This window comes from Gadus macrocephalus, chromosome 10 (assembly GCF_031168955.1).
Source record: "Gadus macrocephalus chromosome 10, ASM3116895v1".
Lineage (NCBI taxonomy): Eukaryota > Metazoa > Chordata > Actinopteri > Gadiformes > Gadidae > Gadus > Gadus macrocephalus.
In genome coordinates this window covers 18,652,456-18,679,780 of record NC_082391.1, presented here as the reverse complement: position 1 = coordinate 18,679,780, position 27,325 = coordinate 18,652,456, and the positions used below count along the sequence as shown (strand labels likewise).

The 27,325-nt window shown below is 46.9% G+C and overlaps 3 protein-coding genes and 1 long non-coding RNA gene across 15 annotated transcripts in view; 2 read left to right on the top strand and 2 right to left on the bottom strand.

Annotated features, from left to right (window-relative positions):
* The window catches only part of mtus1a (microtubule associated tumor suppressor 1a), a 28,407-nt gene extending 15,156 nt beyond the window's left edge, over nt 1-13,251 (top strand). For 7 of the 8 annotated variants that reach the window (XM_060063536.1, XM_060063535.1, XM_060063534.1 and 4 more), the window contains 9 exons: nt 561-790; nt 4,881-4,947; nt 8,122-8,336; nt 9,101-9,206; nt 9,379-9,452; nt 9,602-9,697; nt 10,520-10,636; nt 10,945-11,042; nt 12,054-13,251. In XM_060063536.1, the coding sequence (XP_059919519.1) occupies nt 561-790; nt 4,881-4,947; nt 8,122-8,336; nt 9,101-9,206; nt 9,379-9,452; nt 9,602-9,697; nt 10,520-10,636; nt 10,945-11,042; nt 12,054-12,276 (1,226 nt within the window). In that variant the 3' untranslated portion in view covers nt 12,277-13,251. Of the gene's footprint in view, nt 1-560; nt 791-3,926; nt 4,276-4,880; nt 4,948-8,121; nt 8,337-9,100; nt 9,207-9,378; nt 9,453-9,601; nt 9,698-10,519; nt 10,637-10,944; nt 11,043-12,053 lie in introns of those variants that run through there. The other variant, XM_060063543.1, reaches the window with a different exon arrangement.
* Nucleotides 13,252-13,735: 484 nt separating this feature from the next.
* pdgfrl (platelet-derived growth factor receptor-like) lies at nt 13,736-24,381 on the bottom strand. Its single transcript, XM_060063616.1, has 6 exons — nt 24,054-24,381; nt 17,950-18,229; nt 15,296-15,447; nt 14,757-15,050; nt 14,441-14,577; nt 13,736-14,093 (listed from the first exon to the last, which is right to left on the bottom strand). The coding sequence occupies exons 1-6, from the start codon at nt 24,106-24,108 to the stop codon at nt 13,905-13,907; spliced, it is 1,107 nt and encodes a 368-aa protein (XP_059919599.1). The 5' UTR covers nt 24,109-24,381; the 3' UTR covers nt 13,736-13,904.
* LOC132466430 (uncharacterized) lies at nt 22,598-25,096 on the top strand. The gene is made up of 3 exons (XR_009527854.1): nt 22,598-22,931; nt 23,147-23,299; nt 23,922-25,096. It is a non-coding gene; the product is annotated as an uncharacterized LOC132466430 (long non-coding RNA).
* Nucleotides 24,534-27,325, bottom strand: part of slc7a2 (solute carrier family 7 member 2) — a 20,031-nt gene continuing 17,239 nt past the window's right edge. For all 5 annotated transcript variants that reach the window (XM_060063569.1, XM_060063570.1, XM_060063568.1 and 2 more), the window contains exons 11-12: nt 26,561-26,669; nt 24,534-26,303 (exon numbers count right to left, since the gene is read on the bottom strand). In XM_060063569.1, coding sequence (XP_059919552.1) covers nt 26,074-26,303; nt 26,561-26,669 — 339 coding nt within the window. In that variant the 3' untranslated portion in view covers nt 24,534-26,073. The remainder of the gene's footprint in view (nt 26,304-26,560; nt 26,670-27,325) is intronic.

The window sequence follows — 27,325 nt, the reverse complement described above, 5'->3', positions numbered from 1 at the left end:
AAGAGTGCCTAATGAGAGAGAGACCCAACCTGCTTAAATACCCCGCCCATTAACCCAGGTGTGATCAATACTGTGACTATGATCACCTTCCCCAAGTAGTAGCCCTGTAGTGGCATCAAAGAGCCTTAAGGGGTGCAGGGGGTCGTCACAGTGTGTGTGTGTGTGTATTAGGAGGATTGATGTGGCCATTACGCGGGCAATGTTGTATTTATATCGTTGATGTAACTCAAAGCTACTGTGGCATGGCCTTGCTAAAATTAGCAGTCCTCAGTGAGCGCACCATCCTCCGACAAGAATACATCAGAAGATGGGGACCTAATCGACTTTACTAGGACGATATTTCAAAGTCTGTGCCGCTGGTGACGTCCAGTAGTCTACTCTTCCGTCTTGACTGAGTCACTCGCACAACAGCCACCAAGCCCGTATATCAGAGCCAGGCTAAGCCTGTAGGTTTCTCTGTTTCAGCCGCTCCGTTTGGCCTCCTCCTACCATGGTGGTCATGGACGCTGAGCTGTTGATTATGAACGTTGTTGCAAACCTGAACGCTCGTTCTTTTACAGCGGAGAAGAGCAGAGCCAAGGCCAGCTCTCGCCAACAGCAGCAGCCCCAGCAGAGGGTGCCCGCCAAGGGCCCGAGTGCGGGAGGCAGAGTCCCGGCGCCCGCTGAGGCCGGGGGGGACGAGCAGAGCAAGAGGAAGGACCACGTTCTCCAGAGGCTCAGGGAGCTCCTGGCCGCTGGGAACCGCAAGTTTGAGGCCATCGCAGTCGTCCTGCAGTGGACGCTCGCTGAGGTACGGCCTATCAATGTGTTGTTGATTTGTTTGAGTTGGAAAGCACATAGTGTGTCCAGCGAGGTTGTTTGACTGATTTCCAGGGAGATGGATAGCTATACAGACATCTTGAAGGTTGACTCCAAGAGGCCGTTCTTGTTTGTCCTTTGAGCTCCTGTGCCGGAGGTTGAGATTGTATTCCTGTAGTCGAGTCTACATGTATTAACATTACAGACCTCCCGGCTAGTGCAATGACTGTTGAAGGATTCATCCAAACATAAAGTTTATCAAAATCCATTTATATGGAAGAATATACAGCATAAAGGTTTTGTAAGGATTCCAAGCTGGCTGTTTGCTTTGGATTAGTTTGAGGTCGTCACATGTGATAAGCCTCAGGGGACTGAATGCCCTCTAAGCGATTAATCGTCCCGCAATGCATTGCAAACTGGTATTGCAAACTCCCTTCCCTAAAGATTAAACACCAATCTCCCTTATGTTGGCATAGCAGAATCAACATTGACTACTGTTATATCACAGTAGCAGGGCAACAATGCATTATAAATTTGCCATCTATTCCTGATTTCATGTTTTACTCAATACATTTGCCCATTTAGGAACACACATAAGCCTTGGCTAAATACTGCATTAACAACGCTAATTGATTATGTACGGTTATTATCATGTGGCCAATTATTTCATTGTACTGTTCCTAAAACAAAGTTGAGCACCAAGTCTCTGCTCCTGCATTTCATTAGAGCAGTTTCTCCCAAGTTATTTTCTTGGATATTTGATGTGACCTTGAATTGGAGATTCAAATAGTTTTGTTGTTAATCAGATAGGTTGCATCCAATCCATCATCCTGCCACGAGGGACCACCCTGTTTTCTGTTAAGGGGAATGTTAGGAGTACAGGTGTTTCATACACAACTGGTGTCCTACACAGCCCAGAGCAATTGGTTTTGGGAACATGTGGGAGTGCTATTTTAAGAGGGAAAATAACTTTTACGTGGCCCTTATTACATTCAGAGCGTTTTTTTCAAGGAGATGATTGAATCATCCCTGCTCCCGGAAGTTGTGTTGCGATTCGAAGATTCTCCCCCTTGCAGAGCTGTGTGCTGATGATAATGTTAATCACTCGATGTGATTTTTCTCCGGCATGTTTTCCGTGTCATTGAAAATATATACACAATGTATACACAAGATTCATTTTGTGAGGTTTTTAGAACCAAAAATGTTTGTTTGGAAATTGAATCCACACCTTGGTCCTACCACTTGCCTCGCTTGTATGCTTTCAGATGTACATTACCAGCTGATATCTTTTTAACAGCGAGTTGTCATTTGAATTTTGAATTTGAAAAGGGGGTTAAATGTCCATCATCACATATGATGCTATAGTGTGGTGGTGGGGCTTGCTGTACCGTCCTCCCAGCCTGCTGGAACCGGCCCTCTGTTGTTCTTCTAATATCTCTTTCCCTTGGACCTTATCAGACAGAGCTGCCTATCAGGCCTCTGACACACACCAGACCTTCAGGGTAGAGGCCACGTGTGGCAGCTCCACTGGAAGATTTCCTACAGAGCTGTTCATGAAAACAACATTTTATTTACCGTTTCCTCATTGAAATTGTATACATTTGATTTGAAATGACGGGGACCTATTTATCATACTCGTGGTGTGAAGTCATCTTAAGTCCTGACTGATGTCAGTTATTGGCTCGGATTGATGGGTCGATCGACCAATGGTCCGGTGTGTGTGTGTGTGTGTGTGTGTGTGTGTGTGTGTGTGTGTGTGTGTGTGTGTGTGTGTGTGTGTGTGTGTGTGTGTGTGTGTGTGTGTCTGGCACACCATGTTCAGGCCACCTCCTCCTCAAATACATTCCCCCGTACTTGAGACGGACACATGTTGTCACCAAATGCCCGCACGGGGCCCGAGCCGTGTGCTCCCAACCCCGGGGGGCTTCAACACACAACAGACCCTCTTCAGCAGGACGTGAGGCCGCCCGGCGAGACATCGCGTTGTGTATCTCAGACATGGCGAGCACTAGAATCCAGTGGCCACTCGCACACAATACCAAGAATAGGCGTGTGCAGCTTGCCCACGGGGGTGTGAGAATGTCCCAGCTGTTGACTTGATATGGTTTGGAGCCACTGCCCAGCCCCGAGCCAGGGCCCAGTGAGTGCGTGTGCTGCTTCTCATCACCTGTTTGTACAACGTCTTTCAGCGCACCACATTTACAATGACCATAATACTCTTAGTGGTGGGGAAGAGGTGAAGGGCTTTATTGCTATGCCTCACTCAATAGCAATATACACATTAGTATTCATCGTGCGTGCGTGTTGATATGCACCAGGTTTTCCTTGTGCATATTTCTAGACGGCGTATCTCTAGAGGAATGCTCGTTGAACCGGGGAATGGCGCGTCATTGATCGCAGGGTACTATAAAGAGTCATCCGACACCCCCACCGGTCAACATGTGCCCCGGTACCTCTGGGAGCAGGCAGGCTCTCTTTGCACGGCGCTGGTGATTCCTATACACGCACTGCGTTGGGCGGGGGGGGGGGGGTTGCCTCTGTGGATAATCCAACCCCAATAAAGTAACCAGATCATGGGTAAATTGAGCCCTGAGCAGGGAGACATGGTGGTGTAGGGTTACATGTATGATGGAAAAAAAAAAAAAACGTCTCAAGGGTTAGGTAGGCTGTATGTGTGTGCTGCTGGTTCAGTAAAAATGGTTCCATCATGTCTTGGCACCGCGTGACGGGTCGTTATTGAATTGAATTGAACAACTACAGCTTTATGTAAACATAAAATCATCGGTCTGCTCCCACTACTCAGAATCTGAAGTGTTTTCTCAGATGGAGACCTTGTAAAGGAAAGGCCCCTCCGGCGGCAAGATGTGCTGCTACGCTACAAAGGAGGGAGATGCCATGATTTAGCGTGCAGTGATTGGGTCGTGGGGGGATGGTACAGATGAACGTGCTCCGTTTCGTTCCCTGGGGAAGGTCACTACTCGCTGCATGTCCTGCTCCATCACCCTAATGTCAGATGCCCCCCCCCCCCCCTCCCCCTCTTAAAAAAACGTATCCGCTGGGCTCCACTCTGCCCGTCGTCGCGGCTACCTCCTCTTCTTAAAGGGACGTCAGCTGAGCTCTCGCTAGGCGGTCTGGGAGGCAGGCAGCAGCCTGCCCCTTTATTACGCACACTACGGTAGCAGCTCCCTGCACTCTCTCCCTCCCCACAGCCAATAGAGCGGCTGTGGTGAGTCGTGCCTCAGATGTAGCCGGAGCCGCCTCAGAGGAGGTGTGTGCGTGTGTGTGTGTGTGCGTGTGTGTGTGTTTGTGTGGAGGTGGTGCGTCCACCTGGACTGCTGCTGTGCCCTGGCTTTAGTGGGGTTTCCTCGGCCGGGGGCGGGGGGGCACTTCTGGTACTCCGAGACCCAGGACTGAGGCTGGACCATGGGCTGTTCCGGCAGCCGAGCGTGCCTTAATGCTCCCTGCGACGCACAGAGGGTAACTCACTTGTCTTTCCCATTGTGATGATGGGCGCTCTGATGGCATAGACCGTGACTCTGACGTAGAAACCTGTATTTTGTGTTGTTGTGAAAGTTTGATTAGTCATGTGGCTTTACTGGCATGCGGCTGATGACTCCACTCTATGGCTGTGTGGTGTTTACCTGCAGGCTGAATGCTCTGAGGCATGATGTGTGTGTTTTGACTCAGAGTTGACAGTAGGAATAGTATTGAACTAGAGAGGAGGGTGCTCGGGGCCACCTTGTGTTTGCTGGTTCATCTATACGTCAGGCGTGTGTTGTGAGGGCCGCGGTTTCAATGCTGGCTTCTCTAAATTTCACCATGACTCACGTTTGCGTTGTAGAGGAAAGACCAACACCAGGCAGTGAAGCTTGTGGTCGTTAAGGGTTGTGAGTCATCAATTTGACCCCAAAATTAATTATATTCTTAATACCACTAGTGGATGTGTAGGTCATTTTATGCCAGGATTTTGTTTCACTATGCAATGCATTCTTTGGGACTACAGGTTAAAAAATAATGATTGGTTAAGTGTGTATGTGACTAAGAATGTGTCGTCCCCCCCCCCCCCCCCCTCCCATCCCCAGCGAGATGAGGCAGTGAGGAGGCGGCAGGAGCTGTCCCAGGAGCTGGTTAACCTGCAAGGAGAGCTGGGTAAGACACGAACACGCACGCGCACGCACACACATATAGAGTGCGCACACATATAGAGAGCGCAAACACGCAGAGGGAGCGCAAACACGCAGAGGGAGCGCAAACACGCAGAGGGAGCGCAAACACGCAGAGGGAGAGCACACACACATGGAGAGAGCACGCACACATAGAGAGAGCACACACACATAGAGAGAGCACACACACATAGAGAGATCACACACGCATAGAGAGATCACACACGCATAGAGAGAGCACACACGCATAGAGAGAGCACACACACATAGAGAGATCACACACGCATAGAGAGATCACACACGCATAGAGAGAGCACAGACGCATAGAGAGAGCACACACGCATAGAGAGAGCACACACACATAGAGAGAGCACACACACATAGGGAGAGTACACACCCAGAGAGCCCTGATGTTGATTTGTGTTCAGTTGGCAGCGGAGGGCTGAAACTATGTGGGTCTGTTGCCAGTCATTTCTTCTTGGTGTTTTCAGCAGTCTGTTGAACTTATTGAATCTATCACAACAAATATACACTTCGATTTATGACTCGTCATGCAGTAAATGCATCTTTTGTTTGATGTATTCATCTTCTATTGCTGTTTTCTATTTTGGTTTAAGGGATTGGGATTACTTGGAAAAGAAATGTTGCGTTGACACTAGTGTTTGGGTGTATTATATATAATTACAATAGGGAAACTAGCCATTTATTTCCACAAAGAAAACCTATCGTCAATTAGAAAAGATGACACCCCTAACAGGGGAACGATGGCAGTAGGAACCATGAGCATTCTTTGCCCTATCATTACCTTCTCTCTACTTCCTCCCCCTGGCTTAGCCCCCTGCTCCGTGTTCGGTGGGCTTGTTTACTGTTTCCTCAAATTAGACAGTTGTCTGCCCCTTCCCCAGGGAGGAGACACTTGACCTCTGACCCCAGAGAGAGAGAGAGGGGGGGGGGGGGTTATCAGATGGCATGCCCTGAGCCCTAAAAGACGCTTGGATATGAGGCACACCTTTCTGTTTAGGTGTCTACAGATGTACATCTCTCTGAAGTAACCCCCCCTTCTCCGACTACCTCTCTTCCCACTCCCCTCCCGTGCCCCTCACCAGCAAAGCCACAGCCTCGGGACGCACACATGTCTACCACCCAGGCTTTGAACATGCCTGCACTTTCCTCCACTCTCCTGCTAGGAGAGTCTTTGTTGTTCCGTTTTTATGAGGATGGTCTCATTTCGCCCCCGCAGCTCCCCCGCTAGTCTTTCTGTTTATTATGGCCTTTTGGGCCGACGCTACAACAAGCCAGTGTGAGCACGCTCCATCAGAAGAAGTTACATTCACCGCCGCAACTAATTATAGTGTGCTACAACATTATCTGCTTTGGAGCCGGGCCAGCGTTAAGATACGCTACCTCTGGTGTTATTCCTGCTCGCGGTATAAATGACAGGCACACTTGTGCATATGCATTCTCTATGCCACATACTTAACCATTCTTGCTCTTGCTCTCGCTCCCTCTCTCGCCCTCTCTCAAGTCCGACAGGACTGTATGTCGGGGATTAAAACCCTTTTCAGCAGTTGTGGATTTTTTTTTTTCTTTCTTCCATAAGTCGAGCAAGGATTGTTGATGTGTTCAGCTTGGAAAAGGCTTCTACCGAGAAACCCCTGTTACACATGTCTGTGGAATGCTCGGCCATGAAACAAAGCATTCCAGGTCCTTGATGGATGGTTTGGCTTCCTTGGTGGAGGCAGCGTATGCCGCTGCCGCCCTCTGCTCTCAGCTCTACGAGAGTTTGACATGCCCGCTCCCTCACAGGACCTTACAGAGTACGGCCCTTTATGTCTTTGAGATGGAGGGGGTCGGAGGTTAAGTTAGTGTTGGAGTCTGGGACTGGGAGAGAGACTCGTGGTTGTGCATGTGCTGACATGGCGCTCTTCGTAATTGGTGTACTTTGAATTCTGATGCGTGGTTATCAAGTGATCGGTGTATAATCGCAGCATTTGTACAGCAACGACTAATTAAAAGTCAGTAGGGCTCCGTTTTAATTAGAGGAGTGCTGATACACTTTTGTCGTCAGTTAATGTTGTATTGTTATTAAATGATAACAAGTTTGATTTGGAAAGTTTGCCGACATTGATCTTTTGCAGAATATTGAGGGGTTCTGAGGTTGTTGATAAAACGCAGCATAATTAAACCCTACATCAAATACTTGTAGTTTAGCTCAGCTGAGCATCACACCTCAATGCAAACACACACTATTCCTTTCCACTTAGGTCCCGCTTCAAAGTGTTAATCCTGTTTAAACACCAGAATCACCTGCTCCGTACAGAGCACGTTCTGTGCCCTCTGTTGTTGCACGCGCAGCTGTCCCTCTGATGTCATCGCTCTGATGTCATCACCTGGCCCGTGCCAGCTTGTAGAGACCCAGACCAGGCGCAGCTGCGTCCAGTGGCACGGCCCCGCCCCTTGTGGAACATGAGGGCTTTATGGAGCGTATACAAGAGGACATGTGGCGCTCGGTTATTGAGTTTCATAACGGGAGGAATCCTAATCCAGTAGCTGGTTGGTCGCAGCTGTAGAGGGCAGCCTGCACGGCTCACACACAGCCACACAGAGGAGTGTTGTTTGTTTAGATGGAACCTGGAAGAGGAGTGTTAATGACCAATCCTGGCAACAGCTGCATCTGAGGTGTTGCATTGGGCGGACGCGAATGTGTCTGGTTGGTTTGTCTTTGTTGGGAAAAGAGTAAAAAAAGAAAAGAAAAAGAAATTGGAATCTCTTCCTGACTTTTCTGCTCTTCCACATGATGAATAGTACCCATAAATTTCGAGCACATAAACATACACCGACAGATGTTCAAATAGAGGGCATATTTATCGCCCCACTGGGCGACTCCTCTGTTGGATTGTTTTCCAGTGTTTGCGGTCGGGTTGCTTCACACAACACAGTCCATCACACCATTTCTTCTGTTAAAGTGGTCCTGTGTTGCTCAACTGGGACACCATGGCATTAAGAGTTCCACCCCCCCCCCCCCCCCAATGCAAAGACAGTAGGCACACACAGCTGTAAAGACACTGCGGTGAAGAAGCCAAAGTGTCCACGGTACGGCGTTCATTACAATCCTGAGCGAGAGTTAAGCAGACGGCGGTGTGTTTCTCAACATGTCCAGTGTGCTCGGCCACCTCATGCGAGCGCCTGGAGAAGGAGAAGGAGGAGGTGCGGGCCTCCCTGGCGGACGCCCTGCGGCGCCTGGAGGAGCAGCACCAGGAGGAGCTGGCCCAGCTGGAGGCCCGGCTGCAGGCCTTCTACCAGGCCGAGTGGGACAAGGTCCACCGCACCTACCAGGAGGAGGCCGACAAGTGCCGGACCCTCATGGAGCAGCAGGTCGGTCTCTCTCTCTCTCACTCACTCACTCACTCACTCACTCACTCTCACTCTGCCTCTTATCACTGTCTGGTGATGGCTCCTAAAATAACACACACACGCAGCCTCCACTTAAAGTCTCCGAGCCTCCTGAGGACCTGTTGGATTGTTACTTGGCTCCATGTCAAGGCCAACCCACCGTTAAGTGGTGTGTTTTATTTACTCGTGTTCAGAATGTGGATGTCGGTTTGTGTGGGCCGTTGTAGAGCACTTACAATGACGTTCTTCTAGCATACAGTTCCATTTTGTTTCAAAAGTAATCTCATGACTATTTTGAGCAAATGAGGCTAATTCATTTTAAAATCTTGGTTATGAATAATACTCCTCTGGTAAGCGAGACAGTGTTTCTTCGGTAATGCTGACTGCCTTCTGCAGTCAAGAAAGCAATGCTCTGCTGATCCCAAGCAATAGAACTGTCGGCTCAGGGATCAATTAATCACTATGGCAGCAAAGTATTTTGACAAATTCTGTCGAGAGCAGTCTACGTCTGAAACCAGATGCATCCCAGAGGCCCTCTTTTGACACAACCTTGTGACTGAGGAACCTGCCTAGTCTTGACGCTCACTGATGCATTTTAGAAAATTCTTGGCTCACTGTAATATTTGCCTGAATTTCATGCAACCTTATTCCATGCGGCGAGAATGAAAACTACCTTCTTCTGACTCGTATTGATCTCTAGGTTCTATCCAATCTTTAACAAAAATATGCTCTTTTTAATTTTAAAGCTTGGGGACTTGAACGCAACCAATGAGGCGAATAAGTTGGAGCTCAAGGCAGACCACTTTGAACACGTGCAGGACATTAAACGACAACATGAAGATTCTCTAGAAGGTGAGCGAAGGATACCCTGCTTAAACCGTTAAGTTCCAGACATTCATTTGCTATTGTAAATTGTTATTAGCTTTACTTTTCATATGAATGAGAACTAAACGCTCAAATGTACTTGTAGAAGCCTCACAGCGTAATAATGTTTTATGCTCAAATACCCTCCTTTTCCTCCTAGAGCTCAGGAAAAGTCAGAGTGAGCAGCAGCAGTCTCTGCAGAAGACCCTGGAAGAGGTGGAAACCACTTTATCTGTAAGCTGCCTTGCATTTTTTGCAGTGTTATGGAACAGTTACGCCGTTTTTAACATATCAAAGTATTATTTGTATAATTCGAGATTACCAATGTGTTGACTCAAATGTGGTGTATTTTCCACCCTCCTCCTCATCCTCCTCCTTCACAGGGACAGATCCAGGAGCTGACGGAGGAGAACACCACCCTCGTGGAGAAGCTCAAAGCGGAGGAGGAGCGGAGGAAACAGCTGGCGGGGAAAAGCCAGGTGCCATTGAGAACTCCGTGGCTTTGTGCATTCAGATGAATGATTGTTTGTTCATTAAGATCGCAGCACACTAGAATACTATCAGCTTGTTGTATGGCTAATCAATGTTGAGCCAGAAAGATTCTAGGCCTGTTATATGTGATTTTCTAAAGCTGAAAACCAAACCTTCTTCCAAATGGTTTACACACATCTGTTTTAAGTATTTAGTGGGTAGACAAGACTGCGCAACCATGTAGGCGATACGCCTTGTAGTGTCCCAGATATAATCCCCTGGGGTTCTATTCTATCATTCAGGCAGAACCTCAACCCAAAAGATGTCTTATCACAATATTTGTCTTATTTATGGAACACTGAACCGTAACTCTGATTCTCCACATTGAGGTTGATTTTCAGTGACTGTTGTGAGCCTGCACTGCTGTCTCATGTAATCACTTTAGAGTGGCTGTGCAGCTCGCTCTGCATCTTTCCAGGCACACTAGCGTGATTAACTACCGCAAATTACCCTGTCACTTCACATCAGATGGAAATGGACTGCAGTTGGCATGGTTGGCCCTTAATAATTAGAAACAGAACCGTTTTAATTGGACAGATTTGAGGTATTTATGAATTTGTTTTACCTCTGACGTTGTTTGTGATCATTGAATGTTGAGTCTATCAACAGGCTGAGCTCCATTGCCTCCATCGACTGAACCCATCCAGTGGTTGACAGTAGTGTGGCGCCCCCTGTTGTACGGGCTGCAGATTGATTGCTCCGGGACATTTTAAAGGGCCAGGGGAAAACAGTAGGTGGGTTTATCGTGACGGAAAGCTCTGTCCCTACAGAAGGACTCCCACACGCTGTATCTGGAGCAGGAGCTGGAGAGCCTTAAGGTGGTCCTGGATATCAAGAACAAACAGCTCCACCAGCAGGAAAAGAAACTCCTGCAGATGGACACAGTGGTGAGACACAAGAGCTTCCCAGTACCGCATTCGTTCAGGGTGATGTGGTTACTGTCACATTTAGTCTGCTCATGAAGGAGTATTAACAATACAATGAAATATATAGAACGACTCCGCATATTTACACAAAATGCATACAAAATAATAAAAGAATTGCGCATGGTATGAAATGGTGGGTATGGAAAAGGTCGACCTTAAATTGAGGCTCTCTGCTGACGACCCATGTAACACGAGTACAGACAGGGATTATAGTGAGTGTTTATGTAGTGGTTTATATGTGTAGTCAGCGATGCTGTGTGTTTTCCCAGGTGGATAAGAGTGTGAAGCTGGACGAAAGCCTTATTAAGGTCCAGCAGGAGAATGAAGACCTCAAAGCCCGGATGGACAGGCATGCTGCTCTGTCAAGGTAAAGCAAACGATTCATTGTTCACACTTTGGTATTTATTAACGCTTGCTTGGCAATGTTGGTGAGCTTTTGGTGTGCCATACCTATGAAGCAGGGGCACGCTAAAGATGCTGTGAAAACCTACAGCGTTTCAAAATAGGATTAATAATAATAATAATAATAATACATTTAATTTAGAGGCGCCTTTCAAGACACCCAAGGTCACCTTACAGAGCATAAAGTTATCATAAATTGTTAAAAAAAAAAGACATTGTGGAAAAATAATAATAAATAAATAAATAAATAAATAAATAAATAAAACAAAAACAAGACAAAACAAACAAACAATCAAGACAGTGATCAGTTAGACGTTGTGTGCGAGTTTGAACAGGTGAGTTTTGAGTTGTGACTTGAAGGTTGTAATGGTGTCTGACCATTACATTATGTGTGGGGGGAGGGAGTTCCAGAGCCTGGGTGCTGAACAGCTGAATGACCGGGCACCCATTGTAATAAGTCGTGATGTGGGGATACATAGTAGTCCAGCAGAGGTTGAGCGGAGGGAGCGGGAGGGAGTGTATTCTTGGAGGAGGTCGCAGAGGTAACTGGGGGCTAGGTTGTGGAGAGCTTTGTAGGTGAGGAGTAGGGTTTTGTATTGGATGCGGTAGTGTACTGGGAGCCAGTGAAGTTGGATGAGGACAGGGGTGATTCCATGGTTTGATACCAATTTGGCACAAACATATGATGGATGCTTTGGAGCCATCAGTTACTCTTCACTCCTAGTGGATTATTTAGCCGGCGCTTTTATCCAACGTGCCTCGACAAGAGGGAATACAGATGCAGGTCATGAAGGAGTCTCTTTGGGGTCAGGCGTCGTGCTCCCTACAGATACACTGTGAACATTGGGGATAAGAGATCAGATCCACAAACCCCTTCACCACTCTCCTCCCAGCCTACACCACAGTCCTGCCCCGTGTCTGTGTCTCTCCGCCTCCTCCTGAACCGTTATTCTGCCCCCCCCCCCCCCCCCTGCAGGCAGCTGTCCACAGAGCAGGCCGTGCTGCACCAGTCCCTGAAGAAGGAGTCCAAGGTGAACAAGCGTCTGTCCATGGAGAACGAGGAGCTGCTGTGGAAGCTCCACAACGGGGATCTGGGCAGCCCCCGCAGGCTGTCCCCCACCTCCCCCTCGCACGCCAACAGCTTCCAGTCCCCTCGCAGCTCCGCCCTCTTCTCCAGCCCGCCCCTCTCGCCCAGATAGCCATGCTGGGTTGGTACTCCCTCCACCGCCTCCAAACCCTCACCCCTCCACCTCTCCCCCACGATCTCTCTCCCTGGGGTTCCAGGTGCCAGACGGGCTCTCCGGGCTGCCTGTAGGGCTCCACTGGAACCATGAGCCATCCGGGTTGGCTCCTCAGCGATGCGATGGAGCGCTCGGACACTTCCCTGTACAGATGGATTTTTGCCGTTTTTTGGAAAGGAGCGTTGTACAGAAATGAACGCTATTGCACAGGAGCACTTGACTGAGCAGGGCCCACGTCGTTCTGTGCCTTTCTTGACCCCTCGTTGTTATGAGTCAGTAAGAGGAAATCTCAGGACTTAAATGTCACGCTACACTATTTTTGTTACTCTGTTTGTTTTGTAGCAGTCGCTTCGTCTTCTCGGTAACATGTTCACACAAATATGCAGACACAGACAGATGGCCGGTGAAAAAAGTTGTCACTTTTGCTCTCTCTGTAAACCAAAGGCAGGGAAATCTGCATGGCTGTGAATCCAAATATTAGTGTTGCTTATCAGGACCTGGACATATTGGTAAAAATCCATACATCTGTGTAGTCTATATACGTCATTCAAATTGTTTGATTCCCTTCATGATAATAACCACGTCCACTGCCAGAGAGCCCACAGAATACTGTGCAGGTCTCCTCCTGAACTGTCACCCCATTCAGCTGAACGGTTCACTTGGTCTCATCAGGAGGGTCTCGAGTTCAGAGGTGTGTGAACGGAAACAAGTGGCCTAATTCATCTTGATGGTTATTTTATTAGTTGTTGGGTAAAGGGACCAATCCAAGTTTGTGTTTGTACATGTGTTTGTCACAGATCGCCCTGCTGTACCCTTTCTGCTGCAGCTTTTGAAAAGTGTCTTCACAAAGAGTTTACAAGGAGAAATTGTGTTTTAAGTGTGGAGTTGAAAGTGTGTTGACACCAAAATATGCAAATAAAGTCATGTACCTTACATTTGGCTTGGCCTTTACTTTGGCTTTTTGTCTCAAGAAGCTGCACATTTCAGCATTTGATGTGTCGTAGATAAAATGGATTAAAGTTGATTAGTGTTGTATCTGTGTATCAACATTTAATGACTACAACTGCGACCAACTGAAAGGGATTCAGTTAACCGTGAAGAGGTGGAAAATGCAGCAGGTGTCCCCATAAACCAAAATAAGAACTGGGCTCGCAGTTCACATTCCACATACGGACTCCATTAAAGCCAGTGTCTGCCAAACTGCTTAGCTTTAAACACACCACTCTGTCTCCTCCCCAAAGCAATCCTCTTGATGTTCTGGCCCTCCTTTATTGGCCCAGTTCTAACCTAAAGCCATGGTTCCCCTGGAGCCTTGTCTTTGACAAGCTCTGTTATCATTACTTATACAATATGTTAAATCACACTCATTATGTAAATATTGTGACATTTCCTTCACTGTGCAAATAAAACACACCGATTGCAGTGTCGAAGGAAGCATTTTTATTGTGTTGAGAATCAAATATTTTCAGGTTCTTATTTAACTACCTATGGTATACAACTTCTGATACAATTTTGTCAGGTATTTAGTGTTTTTAATGGAACCTACTATACTTGCAGCATACCATACAGACTAGATTAACTCAAGGCTACCCAGAGACTATGTTCGTTGCCACCAATGTCTCGCCATTGAGATTCTTGGCCTTGCACGTGTACTTCCCAAAGTCGATGGTCTCCATGTCCACCACAGTGATGACGCTCTGGGAGATGAGGGTGGTGCGTCCCACCCCCCTGTTCACCAGCCTCTTTGAGTCCTGGACGTCGACCGGACGCTGGCCCTGCAGAAGACGGTCAATGAAAGTTATGACTACGGTAGGTTCTTCTGCACCGACAGTCATACGACACCACACCGTCCGCATTGGGGAACATCTATTGTGTTTACCATTAGAGGTACTCTCAGGGGATCGAAATGATAACCCTACCGGTTGGTCTGTTCGGCTCCCCATCATGATTCATATCTTTTTTTTTTTCTTTCTTTTTTTATATGCTTTAATATAGAGTGAGATAGTTCGGAAGGTAGTGGAGATAGAGGGCCTAAATGGTACGCGCTCTACCTGGTGCGCCACCGGGCCCCCCCCCCCCCCCCCATCATGATACATTTCAATGTTTGATTGTGGATGTTTACCTGACCAGGGTAGGACCAGCTGAAGCTCACGTCCACGTCCGGCTCCCCCATCACGGTGCAGGTGATGTTGATGGTCGCACCTCCTCTCACAAACTCATGAGAGGCCTCGACGTTCACAAACGGAGGCCCGCTAGGAACTGGGAGAACGTTTAAAAACATTATACTTCCATGCGGGTGAGGGGTTTCCTCAGTAACCTGTTGCACACAACTACAGTATGAATTCAGGTGTGATCCTAACCCCATCGTGGAACCCCTCATTTTAGCACCCGATCTCAGTGCTCCGTGTACCCTGAAGAAGCACAAAGCACGGCCTTACCCTCAACGTAGAGCAGCTGGAACTTGGTGGAGATCTGCGGGGTGCCCTTAGTCACGGCCTTGCAGTAGAAGACCCCCTGGTGGTCCGGTCCGGGGCTCTGCAGGACAAAGCCCCTAGTGGGGTCGTACTTCACCTGGGTGCCGTTGGTGGAGATCTCCGCCGGTGGGACCTCCATGTGCAGGGACACCTTGGCCTGGGGAGAGGTGACGCGGCAGGGCACCACGGCGGGCTTGTCCGGGCGCAGGAAGACGATCTCAAAGTGGAAGGCCGAAGGGACGAAGAGGTTGTCCTTGTCTGGTGGGGGGGGCAGGGGGAGGTAACAGGGGGAGTGAGAGCGCCGTCTTGATGGATCTTATGAGGGCGACTGGAGTAGTGGATGAGGTGGACCACACACACACACACGGACACACACACACTCTCTCTAACTGTGTAAAGTGCTTTGGGTACCTAGAAAAGCGCTATATAAATGCAATAATATAACTTTATTGTAGGGTTAAGTATGTGGGTGCGGAGGTCCTTCAATAACTCAAACTGTTTACCGGTGAAATAGATGTACGAAGAAGAGGTTTGGTCTGGGTCTTTGTGGCAATCCGATCCGTCACAGAGTATGAACCAGCAGCTGTAGTCCCCCGTGTCGGCAGCAGAGGGCGATGTTAGAATCAGCTGGCTGTACTTGTCACTCTGCTTGACGCTGGGAGAAGAAAAAAAAAACGAGAGTTACGTATGTAACTACGGTTCTATGAATTCTGAATGACCGCCAGAGGCAGTGCTTAACATTGGATGTTATCCATCGCGCATGTATTTAATATCGAGTATTTAATATCAACAAAGTCACACGTGACCGGGGATGACATCGGGCCGCCCATCTAAATAAGCCCACGTCACTCCAAGATGTCCATTCAGAATCTTCTCGCAAGATTCCGAGTGACAGAGAACTCTGGCGGTCATCCAGAATTCATAGAACCGTAGTTACATACGTAACTCTCGTTCTATTTCATTCTTACTGACCGCCAGAGGCAATGCTTAACACTGGATGACTATTACCAACGCAGTCACGAGGAATCCTGTACCCACCCCTGAGGGGTCCTGAAAAACAGCTGCAGCCACTGCGTGGTGAGCAGCTACATTGACCCTGTAAAATCGGGCAAAGGTGCACGCTGAAACCCAGGAGGCCGCTGCACAAATCTCACTTAGAGGCACTCCTCGTAGTGCTGCCCAGGAGGTATGGAGACACTCCTGATGGATTGGCCTCTGATGTTAAGAGGCAAAGGCCCTTGACTTTTATGTCTCCTCAATGACCTCCACCACCCACTTGGAAAGCCTCTGTCTGGACAGCGCTTGCCCCTTCCTCGGGCCCCCGTAGCACACAAACAGGCCATCAGACTGGCGAAAACCAACAGTTTCCTGTATGCAACATCTCAAGGCTCTCACCGGGCAGTGTAGTTTTGCGGAACTAGCTTCCTCATCCGGTGGGTGTGAGGGGCCATAAGCTGCTAGCTCTTTGACCTGATTAAAGTGGGCCGAAGGCAGTCTCTTTGGAAAAGAAGATAGGCTACCTCTTTGACATCTGAGTTCCAGCGTATGCACTGTTCACTCACTGACAACGCATGAAGCTCACTCATACACTTGGCTGACGCGATCGCTAGAAGAAAGGCAACCTTTGTCGACAGCCATTTCAGTGGCGCCTGATCCAGGGGATCAAACGGGGGGGAGACGGAGGGCTCCAAGTACCAGAGGTAGGTCCCATGGGGGAACCTTGACAGCCCGTGGGGGGTTCCTCCGCTGGGCTCCTTTAAGAAGTCGGGTCACCAAAGAATGAGACCCCCCCGTCTGGCTATCAACCTTAATGTGCCTGGATGAAATGGCAGCCACGTAGACCCTTAAAGTGGAAGCACATAGCTTCCATTCCAGTAAGGACTGCAAAAAACGCAGTATCATTGGCACTGAGGAACACTCCGGTACCTCTCTCTGAGCCTCAGACCACATGGCAAATATCTTCCACCTGTTAGCATAAAGTGCCCTGGTAGAGGGAGCTCTTGAGACTATGATGGTTTGAACTACCTCCTGGTCACATTCCATTATAAGTGGATCAGTGAAAATATGCATCCTTTAAATCTATTGATGTGAATCAGCATTGCCGTGCGACGGCCTGGAGCACTTCCGCTGTCTTTAGCATGTGAAAGGGCAATACTTTCAGATAACTGTTCAGCCCTCGTAAGTCCAGTATAGGGCGAAACCCACCCTCCTTTCTTGGAACTCAAAATTACACTGAGTAAAACCCATCTTGCTGTGTCTGAGGATCTACGATCTCGATGGCCTTCTACAGGAGGGTGGATACCTCCTGGCTGAGGGCCTGTCGCCTTGTGGGATCACTGACTGTAGTCAGTCTTATCCCCCTGAAAACTAGGGGGCCGGTGTCGGAATATGAGATTGTACCCCTGGGAAAGCGTGGCCACCACCCAAGAGTCTGTAGTGCAACTTCCCCAGCAGATGAGGTGCTGCTGGGCGAAGCGCCCGACGCCTGAGCCGTCAGTAACTGCCCCCACGTCCTCTTGGGGGCCTGGGGGGGGGAAACCCAGACCCCCGACCCCTCTGTGCCTGGGTTGCAGGCCTTGTTGGAGCCCGACGGGGTTGATAGGGTCGCTCAGGAGCTGGTGAGGTCCTGGGATAACCACTAGGACGCGCTGGCGGCAGAGGACAATTGCTGCAATAACCTTGTGGAGGCTGCTGTCTCGGTAGGGATGTAGCTCCCTGAAGGCTAGCAAACTGCTGCCATGTCTGGTTAGCCTGGATGCCACGATCCAAGGCCTGTTGTGCTGCTGGGCCAAACAGCTCTCCCGGAACTACGGTTAAGGTTTTCAACTATTTAAGGATTACCAGCAAAAAAAGTTTGCTGTTTATATGTGGTTTGAATGTTGGTATGGTGCTTGCAATATAGAGTAGGCCTACAAAGGTCAGTTTGCATGGTAGAAAATATTATGCCCGAATGGATTTCACTTTAAGATGACAATTAAAACTGTATAGAATATATTGTATATAGCATACAAAAAAAAACATTCAAACAATTAAATGTATATGGTCTACATTAAATGGTCTACGAAATTGTCTAAATATGGTGGCACCCAATGTTTTCAACCTCTAGATGGAATCAAACTCCCAGATGTAATCTTGAGTGTAGTTGCCCTTTGACCACCTGAGGCGGGAGTCGTTGTATGTGTTCAGGTAGGAGGGATACGACCAGCCGATGCTGGCGCCTTTACATCGCAGTTCGATGTTCTTTCCAGGGTTCAGCGTTGTGGTCCCGCCCAGTCGCAGGAAGCGTCCTTTATCCAGCACCTGGGTCAGTAAGGACTGGCCCCGCCCCCCTGTCTCCTTTTCCTTTTGTTTGGAGATCCGCCCCTTCGCTCTCTTCCCACCTGGTCGGATTTGGTTCCCTGCCGCATCTTTCCTGCGCTTGGCTTGCTGGCAGGATACTGCAGAAGTAGATGAAAATAGTTAAGAACGGAGGGGAATCAGAAGGGACCTTGCGATACGTTATAACAAAGATTTTTGATATGTATTGCGTATGCTATCGGAATATCGTATCGCACGCTTTACGGTAGTAAAGCGTGCGATACGATATTCCGATTTTATTTTTGCGATTATATATCTGGTTTAACAATGGGGATCGGATTTGACATGTCCGTCGGTGTCCACTGTCCACCATTGTTTTTTAAATTAACCTGGCTAACAACCCGAACAAACTACTCTAATAAGTATATTTTTGAAAAGTTGAAGTAAAGCATTGTTTTGAATAAGTCTGATTCAGATTTCTGCTTTAGTGAAGGCACTGTACTTTTGTGTATTATATCAAATTTTAATTGTGCTTTACTACATTGACCTAGCCTAGAAATCTAGACGCCCCTAGCGGCAGCAAATTTAACTTGCAGTCAGAGAGGTCTAGCCTTCTGTCGTCGTTTTTCACTGCTGGAAACAGAAAAATGGGAACAGGCCAATCAGATCGTGAGGGGTGGTATCGGGCCGAATGACGACAGAGCTGCGACGGTTCCGTGTTAAATGTAAACAATAATGGCTGCTGCTGCTGGCGAACCGCTGTCTTTCGACTCGGCTTTGGCCGCGACTCTTCAAGACTTTAAGTTATCATTTTCTTTGAGAAATGAACAAAGAACTGCACTGAAGTCTTTCCTGGAAAAGAAAGATGTATTCAGAGTTTTGCCGACCGGATACGGTAAAAGTTTTGTCGTTGGTCTCCATTCTCTCAATCCACCATTCGCCGCCGTGTTCCAATACCCGTACTTTCCGTACTTACTAGCCAAATTTTAAGTACGTAGTACGTTCCAATTCAGATTTGGCGAAAAGAAGTATACAAGGACCCGGATGTCGTACTCAAAACGGGCTAATCGTGAAGTGTGGATCGAAGCCTTTATTATGTCCATGATCGAAGGACACTTTCCGTACTCAACGGCAGCCATCTTATCTACGTAGCGGAAGAGGCGGAGCCAGGCTGAGCCAAAGTCGGCGCATTTTCCACATAGCCTGCATTAAGTCATTTTGTAGTTTTTATAGCTGCTAGGCGTAAAGAGTTCACCGTTCAAAGCGGGATGTTTATTGCGGGGGAGGAGCCACGGCGGCAGTCGTGATCGTAATTTCCGATTAGTGCATCACAGAGTACTCGATTTGGAACAGCACTCACATCTGAAAAATTAACGTAGTTGATAGTACGGATAGTATACTCCTTTAAGTATACTCATGGAAGTACGGGTATTGGAACGCGGCCATGGGCTGTTTCCCAAAGTGAAGGCTGCAGCCTTAGGACGCGTCCTTGCTAGTCGCGTCCTATGGAGATGAGACTAGAGTGCTAGCTCGAGTGCTTCCTAGCGTTTGTAACGTTCAGACTTTGGAACGACTTGGTAGTGTGGAAGCGCTTCCGCTTCCGCTTTTTAATACTGCGTGTCCGCTTGTAAACACATGTGCGCTTATGAATAAAACATGGCAGCAATCAAGCTGATCGATATTTATTTGACTTTTGTCTGTTATGAATGCGGTCATGTCTCCTTCGCATGGAGCCTCTTTGGGGAAGTCACAAAAGCTTTGTTGCGGTTGATCGAATCGTCTTTATTAAAAGGAAAATCCATTCAATTTTTATAAAACTAAGTGAAAATGTCGGAGAACTTAATTCATGCATCACATTTACAGTAGGCTACGGTTGATTACTATTATGCAGGGGGAAAAAGACAAAGAAAGATGATAAACATGTATTTATTTGGATATATTATTTAACTGATCTGATTCATTCATTCATATATGCCTACAATCTACCAGTGCTTTGAACACATAAGTATATCATATAAAATACAATTATATACGTTCATTCAAAATTAAAAAGATTGCAAATGATCGGTTGTGCATTCATTTTACAACATTGGATAGTGGCACTATCCCTTCCACCGGTAAAGAAATGTTTGTGCGCCACCCTAAAGGTACGAACACACCAAACGCGTAACCCGCGTAAGATATACGCGCGTAACGCAGCTAAAATGTTGCTTGACCATTTTGTGTCAAAAATGGTCCTACGTACGCAGCTACGCGCCTGTGGCTGCGCTGGATTTAGGAGTCCGAGGAAGGAAACCCAAACGCCGCCGTGTTTGGGTGCATGATAGAGCTTGGATCGGGTTAGATTAAATAATCTCAGATATAAATAACAATAATCGGGTTAAATAACTTCACATGGTGTGTCTGGTGTGTTTCCAGCATTCGTAGTGTTGATCAGCAGATATATAGTCCGCCAAGACGTTGAGGTTGCATAGCAACCAGAGACGCTGTCCATGCAAGTGAATGGAGCGTTCACTCTTCGTCATAACTATCAAACCAAACATCCTTCACATTCACCGAGCGAACATTATGTAAGTAAAATGCAAATTTCTCGCTAAAAATGTTTACATAAACGCATTTAATGGCGTAACTATGTTACTATTTCCACCCAGAATAAAGAAAGATGTCGGCCGTATGCTTCTGTGCAAGCGTCACTACTCTCTGCCAGTGACGTCGGGTCAAGCTCCACGCTGATTGGCTATCGCGGCTAAGCATCACGCGTTGGAGCGTTGAAAGTTACATTTTTTGAACTCCGGGCGTAGGCGCGTAGGTGCGTTAGGTGCGTATATACGCAGCTCATACGCGGCTAACGCGGCAAAAATGTTGCTTTAGCGCATGTAACGCATCTACGCAGCTCATACGCGCGTAAACCAATGGTTCCCTATGGAAAAATTGCCGATTTTATACGCGTATTACGCGAGTAACGCGGTTGGTGTGGCCGTACCTTAAGGCGCACAAAAGCCTCCGTTTGCTGGGCTGACCCTAAAAAAAACGTATACGTATACATAAATAATGTAATCTTGTAAGCGAGTAAATTGACATTGGTGACAGTGGTGTTACATGTTCGATGCATGAATTTAACTGATTTTGTGAAATGTGTTAGCCATATGTTCAAACCACTGGTGTGCTAAAGGTAATGTGGCATTACAAATATAGTGATAGTTTTGCTATTAACCGATCAGTAGCAACAGCTTTCTGCTGCTATTTCATTTAGCATTTTGCTAGCGGACACTGCCGGTGTTTCAGTTCAACTCGTGACCGTGTTAACTGGTGACCATCAGCCGAATGCGTCGCTTGTTGTCGTGGCTACGACAGCTGTTGGATGGAAATCGGGAAAAGACTTGTAGCTGCTTTTTTTAAATAAAATGTCAAAAAAATACCCATCTCATTCGTATTTGGGGTCTAATTGGAGGAAACTTGACACGCAGAACCATTTTTGCCAAAATAAATGGAAAATGTGTGTGTTCTTTTAATAATAAATACGGGATTCGAACTCGTACCATTTTGGGGTAGCCTACAAATATTTCAAGTTGAGATTCCATTCCATTGTGCCGTTGAGCGACCGAGCCTTGATCAGCTGCAGTACTAAAAACCACAAATAGTCTTCTTCCTAAGAGCAGGAGGCAGCCAGATCAACTTGTGACCCGACTGTCCATGTTATTATAGACAATGGTATTTGTCTCGTTTCCAAAAAGAAGAGGCCATACACCAGTTATTCAAAACCTAATGTGGTTTTTCCCTCCACTGCCTACAACCAAGCCAAAAACACTGTTATGCGCTCTTTCGCTATCATTTTGGTCGCCTGATGTTGTGTAGTCTCTTGCTCTGGATCGTCTCTAAGCATAGCAGCGAGCTTGAGAATCAATGTGACCCAAGGCAGTATCACTCTTGAGACACAACGTGTATTCAGATCAACAAAGCATACAGATCGTCCAAGGGATGATAACGCTCCTGACTAGTTATTTCAGTAAAATATACGAGCAAGTGGCAATGGATAGAAATGGCCAGGAGACTGTTCTAGTAAGCTTCAATCAATATCGATCTTACCAAAATATTTCTCTATGCTCGACTTCCCTAAATCTTTTAACAGATGACCTGACAGAACCCGTTTCTGTGGGGAAAGGGAAACTGGGGAACGCAGCACCTCAGAGGTGCTATGCACATCCTTACTGTTGGCTACTGACAGCGATATATTCTCGTTTCTCTTACTTCTGACAAATGTAGGCCTACTTATTGTAAGTCGCTTTGGATAAAACCGTCTGCAAAACGCTCTAAATGTAAGTGGCCTCTTCGAAAAGCGCTATATAAATGCAATCAATCGTTTGTTCCAAAACGCATAGTGTTTCTGTTTGTTGGGATTTGTGCCATATCATGTAACTTATCAATGTGTTCGGACAATCTATGCTTGTATCTGAAAATGTGCATGTGTCATTACCATGTCGTTTTATTAATGAATCTCTGTGTCCCCCCAGTCTGTCATCTTGAACCAAGCAGGGGTGTCAAGAGCTGTCAGTAAATTCCCTGAAATCGAAATCAACGACGGATGCTTTCCCTGCTAAAAAGGTGAAGAGGCCAATACCAGCCGAAGCTAACTTCTATCCATCCTTCCCTACTGGAGAAACTCAGGACAGCATGGAAAAAGAGAGGATAGAACTTCTGACAGATGTTAAGATAAGGAACCACGAAAGGGTAATAACAGACAAAATGGCTTGCACGTTTGCCAACAGACAAGAGGTAGTCAACCAAGAACCCAGCATTCAAGACTTTAAAGACAGGTGGCCTGCCTTGTTCCATCAGAAAGAGGTATGCTAACAATGGAACTGAAATGACTCTTGAATTTAACACTGTTTATTGACAGAATTTACATATTCAGTTAAACTTTTCGTTGCATTGACATTTTGCCTGTTGTGTATGCAGGCTTTAGTGTTTACGTTGTTAAAGCTAGGATTGATAAAACTGAGATTGTATGTGAGGTCATTTGCATTTCCTTTTTATTTATTCACTGTCATTTGTTTTAGATCAATGCAGAGTTCCTGAGGCTCATGGCTGTTCCTCTTGAGGATAAGTTCTTTGCCAGTTAGACATCCACTCAAGTCAGCTAATCGGAGTCATCCGTGCCAAAGGTGGATCAACATGCCAAGACTGCTGACATCATGGACATTTTGGACCAGGTACACCTAGAACATCAAAAGTAACACGTTTCCTTGGTTGTCAAAATACCCCTATCTATTAAAGATGCATCATCCGGGTTAGCTTAGCTCCAGCGCCGATAGCTAAGGGGAGTAATAGCGTGCCTCCACTGGCAACAAGAAGATGAACTAAACTAATCACTAAACGCTGCTGTTTATTAACCAACTTATGTTAGGCTCGTTATTTCTGGCACGTGTTATTTTAGAACCAAATGCATACCGGTAGGAACCCGCATGGGATGTAAACATCCCATGGGAAATGGCAGGGTTAATTAGAAAAAGATGATGCACAAAGCAGATGTAACTGATTTCACTTCATTGGCAGAAGAATCACATAAAAAATATCAAAAACACTACGTCGTCCAAGTTTTCTCAACCAAAGGAAAAAAGCTAATCAAATCCACATTTAAAGTAAGGATTATGTGTTTTATTTTCTCCTGTAATATGACAATGCATTACGGCTGTGACTTCCTCCTTCTCAGTTTGTCTTTCAGTCACTAGTACTACTATTCACATGTCACATCATGCCAAGTGAAGCCAAAGGCAATTTTCCACCTTGTGTGGACAATAAAGTTGTAGGATTTTTCTCTTTTTCTTCCTCCAGAATAGTGGAGATCTATGGACGTCACCGTTGAAATCAAAAGGGGAAAACTGCACTTTTCTTTAATGAATAAACCAAAAGAAAGGCATCCACAAGGAGAAGCTGAGGATATGGAAAACTGTGATCAGTACATACCGTCTTGGAGCTCCACCCAGGCCAGAGCCAGGCAGAGGACGAAGCCCAGCTTCATGATGTGCACGGGGGCTGCAACAGGCGGTCTGGGGGCCTCTAAGGTGGGACAGGGGTGGAGAACCCTCGGATACCTGGGAGAAGCGTCACGGGCAGTTGGAGGGTGGGGGTAATGGCGATAGGACCGTCTGGTGTTTTTAACAACTCGGTTAGACTCCTAGATCCATTCTCCTCTTAGACCGAGAGGAAAGTGGAGAGGAATACTTTGGGCTCCCCCACCCTCTAATAACTCTCTCTTTCCAGATGTCAAAGGGAGGCAAATATACTCACGCATGTACGCTCTGGCGCCCTCTGCTGGATAAATACAGCGTCGGTGAAAGTTCAGTTTGTCTTTGCGACGACTACAACGGCAGCAGACAGTTATATCTCAAATTCAATCATTATCAAAAGAATTGTAGTGATTTATTAAATCAACACTAGTCTTACTTAAATAAAACAAAAACATTTGTTTTATTTTATTGTTAGTAACAAATTATAACACATAATTCCATTGTGGAAACGTACATGTTCTGAAAAAATCTTGAATTGACTTAACTGAAGGGCAAACCGAATCCATGAAAATTCAACATTAGTAGAAATTGCATTAATTCCACATTAAACAAAAACTCCAGGTCAAACTGATAATGGTTCAAAATATTATTTCCTCAATGTAGTCTGACAAGGCAAAGATGCACCAAAAAGGGAAGATAAATACTCAAACATTATGCTAACTAAAGTTTAATTATATATATATATCCTCAAGAACACATTATATGCCCACAAGCCACTCTCAACATGTTCAGAGAAATTAATGGTAAAGTCAAAAGAACAGGAATTTTTAATTTCCCAACAGTTTGAGGGTCAAACAATACTATCAGATCCTCAAAACAACAGGTCCTAATGTGGATATGCAGACTACATCTGATGGGTCTCTCTTCAATGAACGATGAACACCAGACAGCCAATAACCGTACAGCGACATAGCTAATACAAATAACAGATAGAAACAAGACGGAAAAATACACAAGTCTGTGATACTCTGACAGAGATTAAAAACAGAGAGAACATCTTTGTTTAGTATAGGAATGTAACATCAAATAATAATCGAAAAACTAAAGAAAAAATAGTGAAACAATTAAAAAAGACGACTGAACGTAACGTACCAACGACTAGTAACCAATCAACTGTCCCACGTGGACGGATGACCTGCTTACCCTTTAAGGTCAAAGGTTAGCAGTAACCGGTCATTTTACTACAGCAGGTCATTTCACTACATTTGTTCACTCAATTTGTTTTTTACAGGTCAAATATGCGTGCAACAAGTTTCTGTAGCCAAATCTAATAGAATAGTCTCACAATTTGGCACAGGTTAAATGACACTTGTATTTAATACCTACAATTTCCACCAGAGAGCATCAAGTGTAATAATAGCACAGCTTAACACACAATTTAATCAATTCACTTATTTGCGTATCTAGAAACTAAAAAAAGATAAAAAGACAAAAATAAACGGATCACCCTGGTTGTAATTTATCTGTACAGTACAAAACAAGAAAGTCTACAGACAGAAACAAACCCTCCATCGAGATGCACAGTTTAAAGCCTGTCGACCTAAATTCAGAATGGGCGTCGTTCTCTCCAGTGTGTTACCTGTCCTCTTCCCCACCCGGCACGCCCGCCGTGCCTCTGGCTGGCCGTCACCCTCTCCCAACCACGTTACCCTGCTGTCCGGACATGCCCGACCTCGGCATACCCCTCCCCCTGCCACACCCCCTCCACCGATAAAACATAACATTTACATGATACCTTTTAGAATAGAGAGAGTGTGTGAGCGAGCCGGGTAGACTTGCAGCAGACGAGGGCTCATGTCAAGGCGTAGCTGCATGGATGCATTGTATCATGCATCGGTCCCCCCTAATGCCCGACTTCTCACAAAATGTTTGTTGTGCATGTTTTATCTGTATTGTCGTTGTCTGTCGTTTCCTTTCTAAAACTTGCTGGTCTTTTCTTGGCCGATGCCTCGCTCCGAGTCCCCCGTGCCCGCCTTCTTCCCGCCGTGGTGCTGCTTCTCCTGATTGGCTGTCGGGACCTTGCTCTGTATGGTGGTGGAGGCACCGGTGGTAGAGGAGGTGCCTGCGCCGCTGCCCTTGGGCCGGGCCTGCAGCCGCTTGCGCTCCTCGCTGTGCCACATGCCGTACCCAAAATAGATGACGAAGCCTGGGAGACCAAGGACGACGTGGAGGGAGGAGGGATTCATTAGGCTTTTATCCCCAGTGACTATACATTTATGAGCCTGTAGGGGTTAGGGGCCTCTTGCTAAAAGATGCCTGCAGGGAGACTGCAGAAATTGGGGGTTTGTTCGCAGAACCCGCCCCCTATACTAGAATGCCATGCCCTCTGTAGGTAGTTGGGGGGGGGGGGGGGGGGGGGATGGATGAAGAGATGAGGAGGGTGAAGTGAGGGGAGGTACTCACCTACAGCCATCCAGGCTGAGAAGCGGATCCAGGTGTCTCCACTCAGCTGAACCATGAGGTAAATGTTGACGAATATACTCAGGATGGGCAGGAATGGCAGCAAGGGCACCTGGGTAAAATCACTGGATGTTACTCAGTAAGTAGTAATACAGTGCCTTCCACCTTATTGTACATAGTATGTACTCTGTATCTTATGCATGCCCGGGAGGGGGGTCAATCTCTCGTGCATTTCGCGATTGCTCGTTCGCGTGACCTACTACACAGCGGCTGCTAGCAGTTGCCAGCAGCCCGAATTACTGCCGCGGCCCACATAAGTGGACGGGTGGGCCGGTCCACTTACGTGGGCCGTGGCAGTAATTCGCGAAAATGCATTCCAGATGGCCTCTCCGCTTCTGCATCTATACGTTGACTTTGTATGGAGTTGCGTCGCCCCGTCGCTTTTGGTGTGAACGCGGCTTGAGAGGCACTTTCACTCTACTCTTCCCTCTAGCAGTCACTCCACGTGGGAATGTGTTTTGTGTTTCCCATAAACTTCAAATGACAACGCGAAACGTAGCCTAAGTCATGGACTGCAACTTTATGAAGCCAGGGGAAGACCCCAAACTTGTCGATAAAGGATCAAAGAATAAAATGCGCTGGTCTTTGATAGAGGAGGAGGGTAGAGACGAAAAGCCCTTTGGAAGCTGGCGTCACTTTGTGTAAGAAATTAGCGGAGGATAAACCCGCCCTTACGCATCTGTCTGTCTCAAGGCAGCATGCGAGCTA